Consider the following 18,062-nt stretch of genomic DNA (forward strand, 5'->3'; position numbering starts at 1 on the left):
ACCTAAATTCTTAGTATAGATGACCCCTCAACTTTTTTTCTCCAAACAGTGAATTTAGGTTTTCTAGTGAGTTTAGGTTTTTTAGAGAATTTAGTGAGTCTTCAGTGAATTCAGGTTTTTTTCAGTTGTTCACTGAAATCCATTTACTGTTTTATTTGAATGTACAGTAAGGTAACTTTTTAGTTGTTGGTGGCTTATTCTGAAAATTATAAATCATCTAACATAAGTCATATGTTTCACAGTAGTGTCAGTTCAGGCATGTTGACTGTGATGAACATATATTTTAGTACTTGTTTGAAAAATAACTAGTCAGAGCTAATTTAAGAACCTTAGAAAAATGCACAAAAATCACAAGTTTCACATTTGTTTTAATATGTTCTGTTCCCAATTCTCTTATATATAATTAACTGTTTGCACTATATAATATTGTAATTTAGATGTTACATTTAATTTTAGGCTTAAAGACAGATCACAATGTTGGAGTAACAGATTTAGAAATTCTTTACATATATTGAAAATGAAAATAAGTAATTTCAGGTTTATAGTGGGATTTTGGGGATTTATTTGATGAAATTATTTATTTCAAATGTTTGCAAGGGAATAAGCTCAGAAGTGGGCATACATGTTTTGCATTGGGAAACCCTTCCCCTTTATAGTCTGTTGTTCTTTATTATAAAATAACACACTGATAATTTTTCAACCCCAAATATATTTTTCAACACAGGAGTCATGCATGTAAGTTGTACTCTTCAAGTCATCAAATCATTTATTTTATCTTACCATATCTTTATCTATAGCTTCTCCTCTTATGGGTGCCCAAAGTTTTCCTAATCTGACTACAACTGGTACCACATCAACAGTGACCATGTCTACATCCAGTGTTACTAGCAGCAGCAATGTAGCTACAGCAACTACAGTTTTATCTGTTGGTCAGTCGCTTAGTAATACTCTAACTACTAGCCTAACATCAACATCTAGTGAGAGCGATACAGGGCAGGAGGCAGAATATTCTTTATATGGTAAGTTTCATTTTTAAATGAACATAAGCATTAGACTTCCCATTAATGACTTTCCCTTTTATCCCGTTGTTATGATTTTCTCATATAGTAGTTTATTTACTGAAAAGTATTTGAAAGTTGAGCTGTTTTATGTTACTTGTTCTGTAAGGCAGTAAGTAAAATAATGTTAATGTAGTAGTATTTCCTTATGCTTTCAAATATTTATTTTCAGCAGTTTCTATCCCATATTACTATTATTTATGGTATAGTTTATCTAAACACTTGAATATTTTCCCTTATCAAGTTTAGTTCCTAATGTAGTTTGCATATGTACTTCTAATTACAATCAAAACGTTATTTTTTTGTTGTGTTGTATAGGCATGCTACATGCAAAGTCTGATGTACCTTGTATTACTCTGACTGAAAAGCATCCACCATTAGGCACCTTGTACCCTTAAAATAGCTTCTAGGTATCTCAATACTGTAATAGTAATTTCAAAAAATTGGAAAAAACACCAATTTTTCTATGCACATAGTTTCTATGTGCATAGAAAAATTGACAGGAGGAATGAAATTACATGATTTGACAAACAGATCCAGAGTTGTGTGCACGCTAAACCCTAGGAACAGACTTTAGGACAGAGGTTACTTCAGGCACATGAATACAGTGAAAGAAGTTTTAGATTATTTGGTCAGTAATACATGGGAATCAAGCTGATAAAATGAACTCAAGAAAAACCTGGGTTGGATATCGGAAACTACTTCCTAATGTAAAGTGTATTGATTTGTGAGATATTCTTGAAAGATGGATACTTGATTTATTTAAAATATTGTTGTATTAAGATTGTGTTCTATTTTGTTGCCTATTGAAGTTGCTTGAAAAATTTCTGGCCATTTCAATGGATACTTGAACTGCTTGGAGGCAGTTGATTAATATATCTGCATATGCCATTTCTCTTTACTCTTTCAATTAAGTCTAATTTGGTACTTTGATTGGGTGACACATCTTAAGATACATCACCAACAGCTGAGCAAGTAGAGTGCATTCACATATCAGTAGGGGTGATAGCAACAAAAGGAAAGGTGTTTGGGTGGTATAGATGGTTTCTATGTGCATAGAGAAATGTAGAAATTCAAAGCTTCATCCTAGTCTACTTGCATTGCTGTGAACTTCTTTTCTGTTTTTCGGAGGTTGTTTTTTAAATCTTAGTACTGAGTAAAATGGAACTTTGCCTTCAACTTCTTGTTACAGTAATAAATTAGCAATTGAATCTTTAAGATATTACTCTTAAATGTTTATCTTATATGTCCTTTACATTGCGAGTTAAGGTCTAAACCACATGTTTTTAGTGGAAATTACATCACTCATCTGTTTTTAAATTACTGAGACATAGAAACAGACAATATGCATTTGTGCACCGTTTTCTGGTGATCTTTTGTAATCTCCTATAAGTGTAAATATAAAATGTTATAATCAAATGAGGAACAGATCACTCTTGCTGATCACTATTAATCGTACCAATAGTAAGTGCTTCTATAGTAATGCTATTGACTAGATCCATGGACTTTTTACCAGGTGTATGCTTTTATCACAGCTTTTATTCCTGTTCTGCAATAAGCAATGTTTTCTTTTTCGGGGTTAAGTTTAAGTGACATTTGTTCTTTTAGTTTTCCCAATGCTTCTGTTCTTTATTTAAAAAATTCTGCTTTAAAAGTTATTCTTGTCTTTTGTTCTGTATGTAAATATGTACATATGTGTTATAGATTTTCTTGATAGCTGCCGAGCTAGTACTCTGTTGGCAGAGTTAGATGATGATGAGGATCTACCTGAGCCAGATGAAGAAGATGATGAAAATGAAGATGATAACCAAGAAGATCAAGAATATGAAGAAGTTATGGTATGGTATAGTTAGCATTGATGGTATCTTAATTGACTAACAGGTCCTTTAAAAATCCACAGAATTTTTTTTTGGCAATAGGAAGTCCTAGCTACAATATCTCCATTACTTAAAACAAATTTATTTAGGTTCATTTAGTTTCTTGCTGGTCAAAAACATAAGAAAAGTGTTTTTAAACACCAGCATACCCAAGACCTTACAGGTCAGAGTTAATGTCTTAAACCAGGCTGGGAACAAGTTGGCAGACAGTAGAAATGGTGACTAGTTCACAGGCTGGTGAAATGGTATAACTGTGGATACATAATGCATGCTGCTGCATTTTGTAGTGATTCAGTTTTGGGGTATGTTTAACTGTAGGCCTGTATGAAGCAAAAGTTTGCCAGAGGACATCTCTCTCTTCTAAAGAATACACCCAAAACCCCAACAGAAAAGCCAGTTGGGTAGGGGCTAGACAAAACTCAGCATGGTAGTTCACATGGTTCTGGCTTAGACTATCAGGAGTTCTGGCTTTTCATTTGGTTGTTCTTTATTGGTATGAGTGAGTAGTGCTTGGTCTTCTATTCTCACTGAAGTGATCAGAATGAATATTGCAAAATCTAAGAGGAAAAATAGAAAGCTTCACTAATGCTAATTTAATGTTTTACAGAATAAATATAAATATTGTTTTATGGAATTATAGAAACTTTATCTTGTAATTAATACACAAATATTTATTTCACTTGAACCAAAATATGTAGCATTTTAACTGTGTTTACGGTTTTAATAGAAACTCAGGTACATGACTAAACATCTTGTTTCACCTTCTGCACAAAGATACAAAATTAGGAAAAAAAACCAAGCCAGTACAATTTAAGTGGATCTACAATGCAGGCAGTAACTTTAGTTGGTAGACTGTTGATCAGTTTTAAAAAATTATTAAACTGAGTTACTATTGTTGTTCATGGAAAGTGGCAGAAATAGCTAAAATAGACTTTGCATTAGGTTACACAGCAAGTAGCAGGTCTGGAAAAGAAAATTTTCCTTTCTTGGGTTCTAGTACTATTCTTTCTGATATACCATGCAATTCTTCTCAATGAGAAGCTGAACAGATTAAAAGCTTGTTGTAGAAAATTCATAACCAATTAATACTTGATAAAGCTTATTGAAAATAAGGTGTTTGTTTTTCCCCACCAAAATAGTTCTAGTATTTTGATATTTGATTTAATCTCTGGATAAAATGTGTATACATTATATATCAGTGTATATATATATACACACACACTTTGGAAAAAAGTGCTTCTGTTTTCAAAAAAATAAATATGTTTATTTTGACATCACTGGATATATTTGAACTTCTGGTATTGCAAAGTTTGTGGAATGCATTTTCTTATGTCCTGGTGTTTCACAGAAAGTTTAATTCTTTCTGGAAAATATAAATACACCTCTGCCAGCTTTGATTTATTTAATGCTGATTTTGTAGAGAAAATTAACGTAATGAAGACGTAATGAAATGATGGAATAGGTAAGGTTGACAAGAACCACAGTGGGTCATCTGATCCAGCCTCCCTGCTCAATCAGGGTCGTGCTAGAGCACATGGCACAGGATTGTGTCTTGATTGTTCTTGAATATCTCCAGGTTGGCACACAACCTGTCTCAGTGTGTGTTTACTCACACAGTAAAGTTCTTCCTCATGTTCAGGTGGAACTTCTGTGCATCAGTTTCTGTCTCTTGTCCTGTTGCTTGGCACCACTGAGAAGAGCCTGGATCCATCTTTTTTGACACTGCCTCACCAGATACTGACAGACATTGATGAGGTCCCCTCTCATTTGCCTCTTCAGAGGCTTCTCCAGGAGTTTCATATCTCTCCTGACTGAGAAGCCCAGAACTAAATACAGCACTGCAGATGCAGCCTTACCAGAGCTGAGTAGAGTTGCAGTTTAGTGTGTGACTGCTGTATTCATGAACTCTCAATTTTTAAATCAAATTATTCTCTTTACCAGAATTAAAAAAAACAGCTAGGTTTTTTTTTTTTGGTTTTTTTTTGGTTTTTTTTTTTTTATTAGGAAGAAGAGGAGTATGAAACCAAAGGAGGCCGTCGAAGAACATGGGATGATGATTATGTATTGAAACGACAGTTTTCTGCATTGGTACCTGCTTTTGACCCAAGACCTGGTCGTACTAATGTGCAACAGACAACTGACCTAGAAATCCCTCCACCAGGTATGCTGACAAAGTATGTGATGCTTAATCTGGCTTTAGGATGGAGATTCACTGTTAAGTGCCCACTGGATCTGGGTATGCTATCAATATTAATCAGTACAACATGCTTTTGTAGCTGTGTGGCTTTACTCTGTTTGAATGAGAGTTTCATCTACCTCTGCAGATCTAAGCATTATTGAGGGAGAAGTAAATTAAGTGCTGTCTAAAATAAGCAAATTTAGGAATTTAACTAGGATCATCTCTTACCATGATAAATAATAAAATGTCTTGATATGTTAAAGATGTGCTAAAGATGCCTGGTTCGACCTGCAGGGACTTAACTGTGTTAAAGCTACCCAGAACAGTTTTGATTGGAGAGGGTGTGCTGAAATGGTGCAAAGCTGAGGCAGGGACAAGGTAATGCAGTGATGCAGCAGTGTGTATGGTCAGCAGCACAGCACCTATTCTTGCTCCTTGGCTCCTTAGTTCATTCTTGTTCAGCATAGTGGATGTACTCCAAGCTCATTACAGAGAGGAATAAGTAGGTTTTAGCATAGATAAGGAAATAAGGCACTGCTTATTTTGAAGAACTGAAAGGAAGTTACTGTGTAGGAAAAGAGTGCATGTGCTGTGGTAATACATGTTACCAAGATACAGGCATCAGGGATTTCAGAAATTCCTGTTAATTTTATTCCCATAAAGAAATGGTTCAGTCATAATTTAGTTCATAGTTAGAACTCCCTCTCATCTCTTTGGCATGTGTGCAGTACATCATTACACTTTCTTATTGAACCACGTTATTGATGTTTAAGCCAGCTTTTCATGCATGATGTATTTTTTGTTAAGGGTTCTCAAATGATTTTTGCAGGTACACCTCATTCAGAACTCTTGGAAGAGGTTGAGTGCATGCCTTCGCCACGTTTAGCACTTACCTTGAAAGTTTCGGGTCTTGGAACAACTCGAGAAGTAGAACTGCCCCTAACAAACTTTCGATCCACCATCTTTTACTATGTACAGAAATTGTTACAGCTTTCCTGTAATGGCAGTGTGAAGTCGGACAAACTTAGACGTATTTGGGAGCCAACATACACGTAAGCTCACCAGTTCATTATTCTGTGTAGAAAACGCTGTGACTGATTAAGAAATGGATGTCAATTTTTTAACTCCTCCTCTGTCATAAGCAATGCTAGAATTAGCTTTTTTTTGTGTTTATGTCAGGAATGTTATTACTGGTTTTAAAACTACTGCTGTGCCTGCAAAACCAGGGAAAAATATCATAACCTTTAGGGATCTGCTTGGAAAAATCCCATGGGGTTATAGTCCTGGTGAAAAATCAACCAGGAGAGTTGGTTGACTTTTTTCAAGGATCACTTTCTCCAGACTTAGAACACTCCATCCCAATACACAGGAAGTCAAGCAGAGTCAGTAGGAGACCTGCATGGATTAACAAAAAAGCATGAAAGGGAAGCATGCAAGGAGTGGAAGAAGGGTCAGATGATCTAGGAGGAATCCTAGTTGTCCCAACTTGAAGGAAGAGCACTAGGAAAGCCAGAGCACATCTGGAATTGAATCTGGTTATACATGAATGGCAAAATGTTAGTGAACACTTATATACAAGTCCATGGGACCCAATGGAATGTACCCTTTGGAGCTGGCCAATTCTCTGTTATCTTTGGAAGGTCATGAGGGTTGGGAGATATTTCTGAGGACTGGAGAAAAGGAAGTGTCATTCCTGCCTCCCTCAAAGGCAGGAAAGATCTAGGGAACTACAAACTGGTCACTCTTTCATCCCTGAAAAGGTGATGTAGATAAGTCCTGGAAACCATTTTCTAATGTTGAAGGATAAGAAGGTGATTGGAAGTAGGTGGCATGGATTTATGAAGAGAAAATCATGCTTAACCAGCCTTCTACTATATGCCTAGCTCAGTGGATGAGAAGAAAGCAGCAGATGTTATTTTCCTCAACTTTGGGAAGGCTTTCATTGCTTTCTCTCGCAGTGACAAACTTAGAAAGCATGGACTAGATAGTGTCTCAAAAATGTCTGAACTGTTGGGCTCAGATGGTTGTGGTCCTTGGTGTAAAGGGCAGCTGGTGTACCCCAAGGGTTGCTATGAGTCCAGGGCTGTTTAAACATCTGTATTAGTGGACTGTATGATGGGACAGAGCAGACCCTTAGCTTCGAGACAAAACAAAACTGGGGAGGAGTCACTGTTGGACCAGATGGTTGTGCTGCCATTCTAAGAGACCTCTTCATGCTGGAGAAATGGGGAGACAGGAGCTTTGTGACATTTCACAATGGGAGATGTAAAGTATGTCAGCTGGGGAAAACAGCTCTGCATGTTACCGTTCAGGCTGGGGGCCAGCTGGCTGGAAAGGAGGTTGGTGAAAAAGGCCCTGCAGGGTCCGGGTGAACATAAAGTTAAACATGAGCTAGCTGTGGAGCCAGAAGCAAAGAAGATCAGCTGCACCCTGAGGTGCATTAGGAGGGTTGAGTGAGGAGATCATCCCCATCTGCTCTGCACTGGTGTGATACACCTGCGGTGCTCTGTCCCAGTTCAGGGCTCCCCAGTATCAGAGGGACATGGACACTGGGGTGAGTCTAGCAAGGGGCTGCTAGGATGATTAAAAGGCTGATTGATTCTGTCATACAAAGAGGAGTCTGAGAGATCTGTATCTGTCTAGCCTGGAGGAAAAAGGACTTGTAGGCTCTTACTGATGTGTATGAATACCTGATGGAGGACATAGGGAAGCCAGACTGTGGACTTTTCTTTGTTGTGACATGCGCAAGGGCAAGAAGAAAAAAGGGCTCAAACTGAAATATAGGAAATTCTATTTAAACATGATATTTGAGGGCCCTTCCTGCCTCAGTTATTTTCTCAATGTTAATGTTTGACTTTACTAGCTTTATAGTAATGGACAGATATTGTAAGACTATGTGATGGGAGTGTTTTCCATTTACTACCCTAATCAATGTAACTTCTCTCATACTAGAAGAGTGATGTATATGGAAGTGACAACTGCAGTGAGGAGGGGTGCAGTATTTTTAACTGTAGTTCAGATTTCGTCAGTGCTTTTCTGTTGTGCCTATTTTCTGAGTTGTCTTCTGTCAAAAATAGCATGCTGTAACAAACTGTATTCTAGTTAGAAACAGTTGAGAAGCATGAGAAATAGTTGTAAATGTGCATGTCTTCTAAGTTAATGCACAGCAAGCTTCCCTAGGATTTCAAAATTTCAAAGACGGTGCATGTGTAGTGAAAAATCTGAAGTTGATTTGGAAAATTGGCACAAAGAAGGTTGTTTGATAAAATAAATACCAACATCATGAAAATAGAGCTTGAGCAATTTGCTGCCTCAGAGTATTTCAGATGTTTAGTGCAGCAAAGAACAGCTGCTGTTGCTGTTTTACACAGCAACATTACCACGTTATCTAAATGTCACTGATACCTAACAAGTCGATGTATAACCTCAGAATTTAGAGGATGTGCTATGAATATGAAGTATTAATTCATTGTTTTGATGTCTAGAATCATGTACAGAGAAATGAAGGATTCTGATAAAGAAAAAGAAAGTGGAAAAATGGTAAGACCTACTTCTTTACCTTTGTTTTAAGGCTGTTTAATAAAAGCAAAAGAATATTGTTGCAGTTTTTGAAATGCTACATTAAAAAAAACTAACAGTTTTCAAATACTTAAAGAATATTAGTGAGTATATTTGTAAATGCATGCTCCTCTAAAAAAAGACATTATATATTGCATGTGAAATCTTAAAGACTTTACAATCAGGAAAAACCAACATTTGGTGGTTCCTGTTGTAGGGTTGCTGGTCAGTAGAGCATGTGGAGCAGTACCTTGGCACTGATGAATTACCAAAGAATGACTTGATAACCTACCTGCAGAAGAATGCAGACTCAGCTTTCCTGCGCCACTGGAAATTAACCGGCACTAATAAAAGTATTAGGAAAAACAGAAATTGTTCCCAGCTCATAGCTGCATACAAGGTATATGTCTGCATCCAAACTTTTTTTATTATGAATGGCTGTGTGCTTTGTTTTGCAGCTTTAAAGATTCTTGTTGAGGGAGAGCCATGGTATTTATAGGGAAGTTGAATGTTCAAAAGCCAGTTTCAAGTTTAGGTTTTGCTGCTCTTGCCTTTCTATTTTAATGTCTTCTGTTAAACGTAGTTGTGTTAAAATGCATTTGGATCATAATTTGCACCATGCACAATTTGATTAAGTGTTAAGTTTGAACACAGTAACTGTTTTGATTTTTTGCAATACAGTCCTAAAGGCAGCAACACACACAGTTTTCATTCTTAACCATTCTCTTTTTTTACAGGACTTTTGTGAACATGGATCAAAATCTGGATTGAGTCAAGGGGCCATTTCTACTCTTCAAAATTCTGATATCCTTAGTTTGGCCAAGGAGCAACCCCAGGCCAAAGCTGGCAGTGGACAGAACTCCTGTGGAGTAGAAGATGTTCTGCAGTTACTTAGAATTTTGTATATAGTTGCCAGTGACCCTTACACAACACGGACTTCTCAAGAAGGTAACTTAGTTAATTGGCAGAATTTCTGAAATACTTTAATGAAAAGAAATAAAGGAAAACTTTTCTCTTGATTATTTTCAGAAGGAGATGAGCATCCTCAGTTTAACTTTCCACCAGATGAATTCACAAGTAAAAAAATTACTACAAAGATTCTGCAACAGATTGAGGTATTACACTAATACATTATATGCAGTGTATATATGTAGTATTGATTTTAGGACTCTGCTATTCTATTCCTTACCTTGACTGTTGGAAATTATTGGTTTTTTGCTATTTTTGATTTTTGAATTGTTTCATACATGTTTTATTCCTTGCATTAAACTACAGGAACCCTTGGCACTAGCAAGTGGAGCTTTGCCAGACTGGTGTGAGCAACTAACAAGCAAGTGTCCTTTCTTAATTCCATTTGAAACAAGACAGTTGTACTTCACATGTACAGCATTTGGAGCATCAAGGTAAAAAAAAAAAAAGTAGTATGATTGTTTTATTTTCATTTTTTACATATAACAGTTGCTAAATTGCTGATTTCCAGAAGGACCTTGATCCTAATGAGACAAATTTTTCTTGCCAAATGTGAATAATTTTGGGTGATGGAAGGAAGAAGATGGAAAAACTCAGAATGACAAGGAATTTTCATTTTTTAAGTTCAGCTGAAGATTTGCTTGTGTACTTATAGCCAGGTTTTCCTATTGGCCAATTTGTCTGGGTTGCAGTTCATTGCATAAAGGACTACAAAATAGAAAACATTTGGAGAATCATATGAACTAGAAGTTTTTTGGAAGCACCTACATTTTTATAGTTTCAGCAACTTGTGATTGTTTTGGTTAATTTATTTTTAATTCATTAATGTTTTAACAAAACAGAAAAAACCGAAGAAAAATATGCTATTTTAAAAGTTACTATAAGCTGCATAATGAAACTGGAACAAGATCAGACTTTAAAACATCTAAGGGTATCCTCTAGAATTCTTTGTTACCTTGGAATCATTAATATTTTGATTGCAGCAGTCATAACTTTTAGAGTATATAGACAGTGTAAGCCTTTTTGCTGGTGTACTTTTTTGTAACGAGAAGGAAGAATTAGGTTTTCAGGGTTTTCTTGGCTGTTGCTACACTTTGTTTTCCAAATCAAAGTGTAGAGAGAGAATTGCCAAAATTACTTTTTTGTCTTACATGCAGTAGACGTGCCTCATGAGGAATGTAAAAGGAGGTATTTAGAAAGAAAGAAAAAGGAAGAGAAGAAAAGGTGTTAACTTGCATAAGACATAAGTTTAAATATTTTTATTGTGTAAAAATTTTAACTTCTGCAGAAAGATGATCCATATGTTGGGGTCTTTACCTTTTGTTTTGGAAGAAGGTATTTTTTAGAGAAGCTGCATTTTAAAGAGATGCCTCAGGAAACATTGCATGTTATTTACTTTGTAAGTAAAGAGCTTTCTTAAGCTCTTAAAATACTGAAATAGTTCTTGAAATTCATCTGTTCTGTATGAACTCTGTGTGTGTACACTCTCTGTTTGTGTCTGTCATGGCACTTGGCTATTTTTTCAAAACAATAAATAGATGGTAGCTTTGAAGATTAGTTTATTGCTGCATAGATGATAATACAAACAAAAATTTGGAAATTTGACTTTGTGTGAGTACTGCTATTAAATGTAGCTATTCTTCACTGATCTGGGTCTATTTGTCTATGACTGCACTTGAACTTTGGTTCTGTGTTGCTCTAAGGAATGTGTAAGCAAATAACTCTGGAAAACTTGGTCAGTATCAATGGGGTGATGTGCAACTGCCTTACAGTATATAATGAAAGGTGTAATATGTGTCTATAACAGTTTTGAACATCTATGATTAAAAGTTCAACAGTAAATGCTAGCTTTTGTTCTTTCCACTGTAGTGTGAAAACTATAGGAATTCACATCAAGAATAGTATATTTTCATTGGTGCTATCATCAGAATCTGGCACTTATATTAGAAATTATTATGTTTTCTGACTTCATAAAATATGAAGCAGCCCATATTTTGGGGCATTTCAGGCTAATAATTAGCTGATAGTTTGGTTTATACCTAAAAAAAAATTAGGAGGCAGTTAATACTGAGCAAGTCACTTTTTATTGGTGACTACTTTCAAGTTTTCATGCTGGAAGACATGGAAGTTTTAAGCAACTGGTGTTTGGTTTTTTTCCAGAGCAATTGTATGGCTGCAGAACAGACGTGAAGCCACTGTGGAGCGGACAAGGACCACGAGCACAGTGCGACGGGATGATCCGGGAGAATTCAGAGTTGGACGCCTCAAACATGAAAGAGTGAAAGTTCCGCGAGGTGAATCCTTGATGGAATGGGCAGAAAATGTCATGCAGATTCATGCAGACAGAAAATCTGTTCTAGAGGTAAAGCATATCTGCCTAGCAGAGCAAGGTTAGATAGCTATTTCTAATGTACTGGACAGGATATTGAATATCCTGTTCCATAACCAACGCTGAACATTTCACTAGGATTTTCTTTTACTATTAACTTTCCTTATGTTTTTCTAGGTTGAGTTTTTAGGGGAGGAAGGAACAGGCCTGGGTCCTACCTTGGAATTTTATGCGTTGGTGGCAGCAGAATTTCAGAGGACAGATTTGGGAGCTTGGCTTTGTGATGATGATTTTCCAGATGATGAGTCCCGACAGGTACATTTTAATTTGTATTTTAAACTTAGTACTTGTGTAAAAAAAAAAAAAAGGAAAGCGAGCCAGACATCCAGGAAGGAAGAACATCTGTTCATACAGCAGCTAGTAATCATGGTCAAGAATGATCACTCTGGTCCACAGCTTGTTTTTTTAATTTTTCTCTTTTAAACGGAGCAGTAGGGTATAAGAAGTTAGTGCAGATATGTAATTAAATCCACCTTTAACCATCTCTGCTTTTTTGTCTGTCTCTTAAATCAGGTTGATATTGGTGGTGGATTGAAACCACCTGGCTACTATGTACAGAGATCATGTGGACTGTTTACAGCACCATTCCCACAAGATAGTGATGAACTTGAAAGAATAACCAAACTCTTTCATTTTCTTGGAATTTTCTTGGCTAAATGCATCCAGGACAATAGACTTGTGGATTTACCCATTTCTAAGCCTTTTTTTAAACTCATGTGTATGGGGGACATTAAAAGTAACATGAGTAAGTTGATATATGAATCACGGGGTGACAGAGACTTGCACTGTACTGAAAGTCAGTCAGAGGCTTCTACAGAAGAAGGACATGATTCCTTATCAGTAGGAAGTCTGGAAGAAGACTCCAAATCAGAATTTATTCTTGATCCACCAAAACCTAAGCCTCCTGCCTGGTTTAATGGAATTTTGACATGGGAAGACTTTGAATTAGTAAACCCACATAGAGCTAGGTTTCTAAAAGAAATTAAGGACCTTGCAATTAAAAGACGTCAAATTCTAAGCAACAAAAATCTGTCGGAAGATGAAAAGAACACAAAACTGCAAGAATTAATGCTGAAGAATCCGTCAGGTTCGGGGCCTCCTCTTAGCATAGAGGATTTGGGGTAAGTTTTCATATTTATTTATAGCTAGGCAAACACTCTTGTGTTAAGAAAGAAGCCAATACCTAAATTACAAATGAATTAGTAATAAAGCTTAGTTTTAAATAGCATCATTGCAAGGGGAAATCCACAGAGATGCAGCCGTATTCTTTTTCTTTAAGTTGAGGACTTTCTTTTCTCACTTGCTCAGTTTCCGTATCTTAACTGTGGCTATGTTGCTGTGATGTATGTCTGTGGAAGCATAAATACTTGTAAAAAATAACTACTTGTAAAATCACAGCTTTAAAAAATCGGCGATTCAGTAATTTCTTTGCTGTGATAACTTGAAATTTATCAAGGTTTACAGAGAGCTTTTAAAAGAGGACAGATTGACATCTCAGATCGTGTTCATAGTACAGTGTTTAAATTCATGTTAAACAAAGCATGCATTGACTTTTAGCAACTGTAAAAGACAAAGTACACAAAGTGTAAACCCATGTCAGGTGTCATCCTCCCTAGTTTTAAATATTTCCTTTGAAACAACAGTTTTTCTACCATTAATATTATAGGTTATTGTTATAATCATATTGTACTACAAAAATTGTGCAGTGTCAGAGTTCAGTAATTACTTACAGCCTTGGAATCATAGACTGTCCTGAGCTGTAAGGAACCCCCAAGGATCAACCTGCACAGCACCATCCCCCCCAGTCACACCCTGTGCCTGAGAGCATTGTCCAAACACTTCTTGAACTCTCCCGGGCTGGTGCTGTGACCCCTTCCCTGGGGAGCCTGTGCCAGTGCCCAACCACCCTCTAAGGGAAGAACGTTCTTCTAATATCCAACCTAAACCTCCCCTGACACAGCTTGAGGCCATTCCCTCAAGGAAGAGATCAGTGCCTGCCCCTCCTCTTCCCCTCATGAAGAGGTTGTAATTGCAATGAGGTCTCTCCTCAGTCTCCTTTTCTCCAGGCTGAGCAGACCAAGTGCCCCCAGGCACTTGTCTGGCTTCCTCTCTAGACCCTTCCCCATCTTTGTACTCTTCTGTCAGTGATCTCTAATATCTTTATATCCTCAAAGGCCTTGTGGAATTTAGCCTGGCTTGTTATGGAGAGAAAGCAAGTAGCACTGTTGAAGGGTCTAAATGCTTAATAGTTCAAATGGCTCTGTAATTGTTACTGCTGGAATTTAATGGAAATTGTTTTTCTGAATTTGTGAACTAAATTAAATGGTTTGAGTAGTTTTGAAGCTGATAGCTCTAAGATATAAAATTTATCAAATCCAAATAAATAGAGAGTGAGAGTATGCATTTATATACCATATGTTTGAAACACATATTATCTGTGTAGTCCATTACTGTTTGTAGTTCTGTGCTATTGTATATATATGAACAGTAGTTCAAAGTGATCCACTCACAATGGTTTGAAATCCAGTGAGGTGCTTTTGGGTGTGATAGGTTGTAAATCTGGTGTGTTTACAAAAGCACTAGCAGACTTGTTTTCAGTTATTAACTACCTTTGTATTTTGAAGTTTAAATTTTCAGTTTTGCCCTTCATCCAAAGTATATGGGTTTACAGCTGTGGATCTCAAACCAGGTGGTGAAGATGAGGTAAGAAAATAATCTACCTTTACAATTTAACCAGCAGTTACATTTTTATCGTCTCAACAATAACTTCAGTGAACAGTGAATTCTTAGAGTATCTATCTACTGTCTTTGCAGACTGTAACAATGGATAATGCAGAGGAGTATGTAGATCTCATGTTTGACTTCTGCATGCATACTGGTATACAGAAACAAATGGAGGCCTTCAGAGGTAATTGTAAATATAACAACGTACATGAGGCTGAGTGGAATAATGGGTGTTTAGGGCATGCAGAATTAACATGGTGGCATAGAATGACTTTCAAAAATAAACTTTTTACTTAAGAATGCAATAGGTAAGATACTAATTTCAGAATACCTTTGCATTAGTTATGCTGTTTTTAATTGTGAAGATGTTCCACTTACCTTAATTAAGAAACTATTGATTGATTCTGGTTTGAGTAAAATACAACTTAAATGCTGACATAATTTTATAAATATTATTTGGACTCATATTTATGACTGTATCTTGTGTAAATTAAAGATGGCTTCAATAGAGTCTTTCCAATGGAGAAGCTGAGTTCCTTCAGCCATGAAGAGGTTCAGATGATTCTGTGTGGAAATCAATCACCTTCTTGGGCAGCTGAGGATATCATCAATTACACCGAACCCAAACTGGGATATACAAGAGATAGGTACTTTTATTCTGAGTGATTTTAAAATAGTAGCTAAAAGAAAATGTTAAGTGATAGAATGTCCAGAATGTTCATTAGATGAAGATGCCAAATTGGATGAAACTGGTGGTTACTGTAGAGGAGGTGATTGTCTAAAATTTCATGAAACAACCATATGTTACAACAGATAGGTTAGAAAGTACTTGGTAGTTTTTTGATGTGAGAAGATTAAAAAATTATTCAAATACAAGTAACTGATGAAAATGTAATGGCAGCTAATGCAGATAACTAAAATTAGATCTTAGAGTTTTTATTCTCATATTTGAGAGTAGTTGTAATTTTTTTATGACCGTGCACAGTTGTTACTTTGCCCATATTTTCTATTCCTTTCTCTTGAGGTGTAGTTAAAAAAAGAAAGTGTACTATGCAGGGGACAATTTATACTTACTGGTGGTTAACTATCAGAAGGTGGTCTTGATGTTTTTGGGTTTGTTGGGTTTGGCTCTCACTGCTTGTCATGTTTGGTAGCAATAACATAAAAATCACTTCTAGAACTGTGTTAGAGTAAGCCTGTTGAAATGTTTGAGCTCTACTTCTCTACCCAGTCATATGCATTCAAATACAAGATATTCAAACACCACCCCAAGATAAGTATGTACCTACAGTTTTTTGTGTAAGGATTAAAGACTCTACAAGGAGATTAAAAATTACTTTTTTGGATTTAAGGATGTTTTATTCTTAACACTCAACAGGCCCTAGAATCTTACAATGTCTGCTTAAACGTGACTAAAGATTGTAATTCTACTGTGTCAAGTTAAGAGAAATTTTAAAACCCCCCACACTCTTCTAGTGTTATCAGAACTAATTGTTTTACTTTATTTTAAGCCCTGGATTCCTTCGATTTGTGAGAGTCTTGTGTGGAATGTCTTCGGATGAGAGGAAGGCTTTTCTGCAGTTCACCACTGGTTGTTCGACACTCCCACCAGGAGGGCTGGCAAACCTCCACCCTCGGCTCACTGTTGTGCGCAAGGTACAGCGTCTGGGCCACCCTTGGAGCCAGCTGCTTTGGCTTGGCACTGCAGGCCTTTCTAATTAACAATGATGGGGTTTATTTTGGTTATTCATTTTATGGCAGTATGCTACAGTTTCGATACTAACCTCTTGTTTCAGGTCTGCTCTCTGATACCATATATATATATAGTGTGCATATATATAGAGTATATTTCATATATATATGAGTATATATATATATATACACATATATATATATGAATGAATATATATATATATGTATGTATGTATATATATATAAAATATCAAAGTATTAATCTACATATAAAGCAAGTACATTTATAAATTGGCCTGTAGCTTTGCTGATGCTATTGTTTCTTCACAGCTGGTGTTAGGTACGCAGCAAGTGCCATGATTTAGAGGACATTACAGCTTTTAACTTCCATGCTGAGTGCTGTGAACAACTGCAGTAAAATTCTTTTTTTTCCTCAGGTTGATGCTACAGATGCAAGTTATCCATCTGTGAATACATGTGTGCATTACCTAAAGTTGCCTGAGTATTCTTCTGAGGAGATTATGAGGGAGCGTCTGCTAGCTGCTACCATGGAGAAAGGCTTCCATCTCAACTGAGCCGCTGAGCGCAGCCTGGGACATGGAAGTGTTTTGATACTAGCGAAGCCTCTTGTGTTTGTGTGCAAAAAATACGATCTCCACGCTGTGCTCTGACGAGACTTGCCTTTTTTCACCTGTGAGGCTTTAGGAAAATGTGGAATGTTTGTTAGCTGCTAATGACAAAATAAATCCTTTGTAACTACACAGCCAGCAAGAAATTGGCACAGAACACTGTGTGATGCTTCAAGGGCTTGCACAACTGGAAATTAAGGTGTTTCTGTTTGACTGTTCCAAAGAACAGATCATCAGATTTTCAGTGTTCACTGATACAAATTTCTAACAGTGTATTGTGTAAAGTTTGTCTTTTAATACCCTGTACACTACGGTTGCCATCACTGATCCCTGTTTTGCTGGCTTTAAGCTAACTGGTCAGAAACTTGCTTCCTTTAAAATTTAGACTTAATGGGCATCTCCAGCCTTTTCTTTTTTAATGGTGCCTGCACTATTGGAGTATTTTAGTGGGTTTTTGCGTATAATCATGCACAACCATTTTTTTTTCTTCTTTTTCTTTCAAGTGGGAATATATTTTGATTTCTCAAATGCCCTGCTATAAAGATCAAATCCTTAAGTGTGTTTGTGCAGCTCAACAATAAAGCTATTAAAAAACACTGGTTCCTAGTGCAAGGCACACTTAAAGCAAGTTTTACTTTTGGTTGTATTTTCTTTGTATATTATAAACATTTATTTAACTTGTTGCAGTTTGAAGTTTAAAAAAAAAAGCACCCAATGTGTAAGCTCAAAAGTAATCATTAAAATGTTTGCAACATATAAAAATGTCTCTTCTGAATATTTCATTAGTACTTACTAAATCTCTGAACATGTTCTGAACAATGTGCCATGTTTTTTTAAAGGTTTCAAAGATCTACATAAGAGAACTACTGATCTAACAAATTCATCTCTATGTTCAAATCTTTTCAGGTTAAGTGGAAGTTCTTAAGAATGAACTGGCAGTGATAACCTGCATGTGGCAGGTTTGGTGCTCTTCAGTGAGCCCATGTG

The 18,062-nt window shown here is 36.4% G+C and overlaps 1 protein-coding gene across 12 annotated transcripts in view; it reads left to right on the forward strand.

The window, feature by feature from the left end:
- Nucleotides 1–17,831, forward strand: part of HECTD1 (HECT domain E3 ubiquitin protein ligase 1) — a 59,123-nt gene extending 41,292 nt beyond the window's left edge. For 10 of the 12 annotated variants that reach the window (XM_084207690.1, XM_084207679.1, XM_084207683.1 and 7 more), the window contains 17 exons: nt 798–1,019; nt 2,763–2,896; nt 4,940–5,096; nt 5,944–6,166; nt 8,600–8,654; nt 8,890–9,072; nt 9,410–9,620; nt 9,702–9,787; nt 9,948–10,075; nt 11,802–12,003; nt 12,148–12,285; nt 12,544–13,151; nt 14,655–14,733; nt 14,845–14,938; nt 15,251–15,401; nt 16,266–16,410; nt 16,884–17,831. In XM_084207690.1, the coding sequence (XP_084063816.1) occupies nt 798–1,019; nt 2,763–2,896; nt 4,940–5,096; nt 5,944–6,166; nt 8,600–8,654; nt 8,890–9,072; nt 9,410–9,620; nt 9,702–9,787; nt 9,948–10,075; nt 11,802–12,003; nt 12,148–12,285; nt 12,544–13,151; nt 14,655–14,733; nt 14,845–14,938; nt 15,251–15,401; nt 16,266–16,410; nt 16,884–17,021 (2,954 nt within the window). In that variant the 3' untranslated portion in view covers nt 17,022–17,831. The remainder of the gene's footprint in view (nt 1–797; nt 1,020–2,762; nt 2,897–4,939; nt 5,097–5,943; nt 6,167–8,599; nt 8,655–8,889; nt 9,073–9,409; nt 9,621–9,701; nt 9,788–9,947; nt 10,076–11,801; nt 12,004–12,147; nt 12,286–12,543; nt 13,152–14,654; nt 14,734–14,844; nt 14,939–15,250; nt 15,402–16,265; nt 16,411–16,883) is intronic. The other 2 variants (XM_084207682.1, XM_084207680.1) reach the window with 2 other exon arrangements.
- The last annotated feature ends 231 nt before the right edge of the window (nt 17,832–18,062 follow it).

Source organism: Fringilla coelebs (genome assembly GCF_963513975.1).
Source record: "Fringilla coelebs genome assembly, chromosome: 6".
In the NCBI taxonomy this organism is placed as follows: domain Eukaryota; kingdom Metazoa; phylum Chordata; class Aves; order Passeriformes; family Fringillidae; genus Fringilla; species Fringilla coelebs.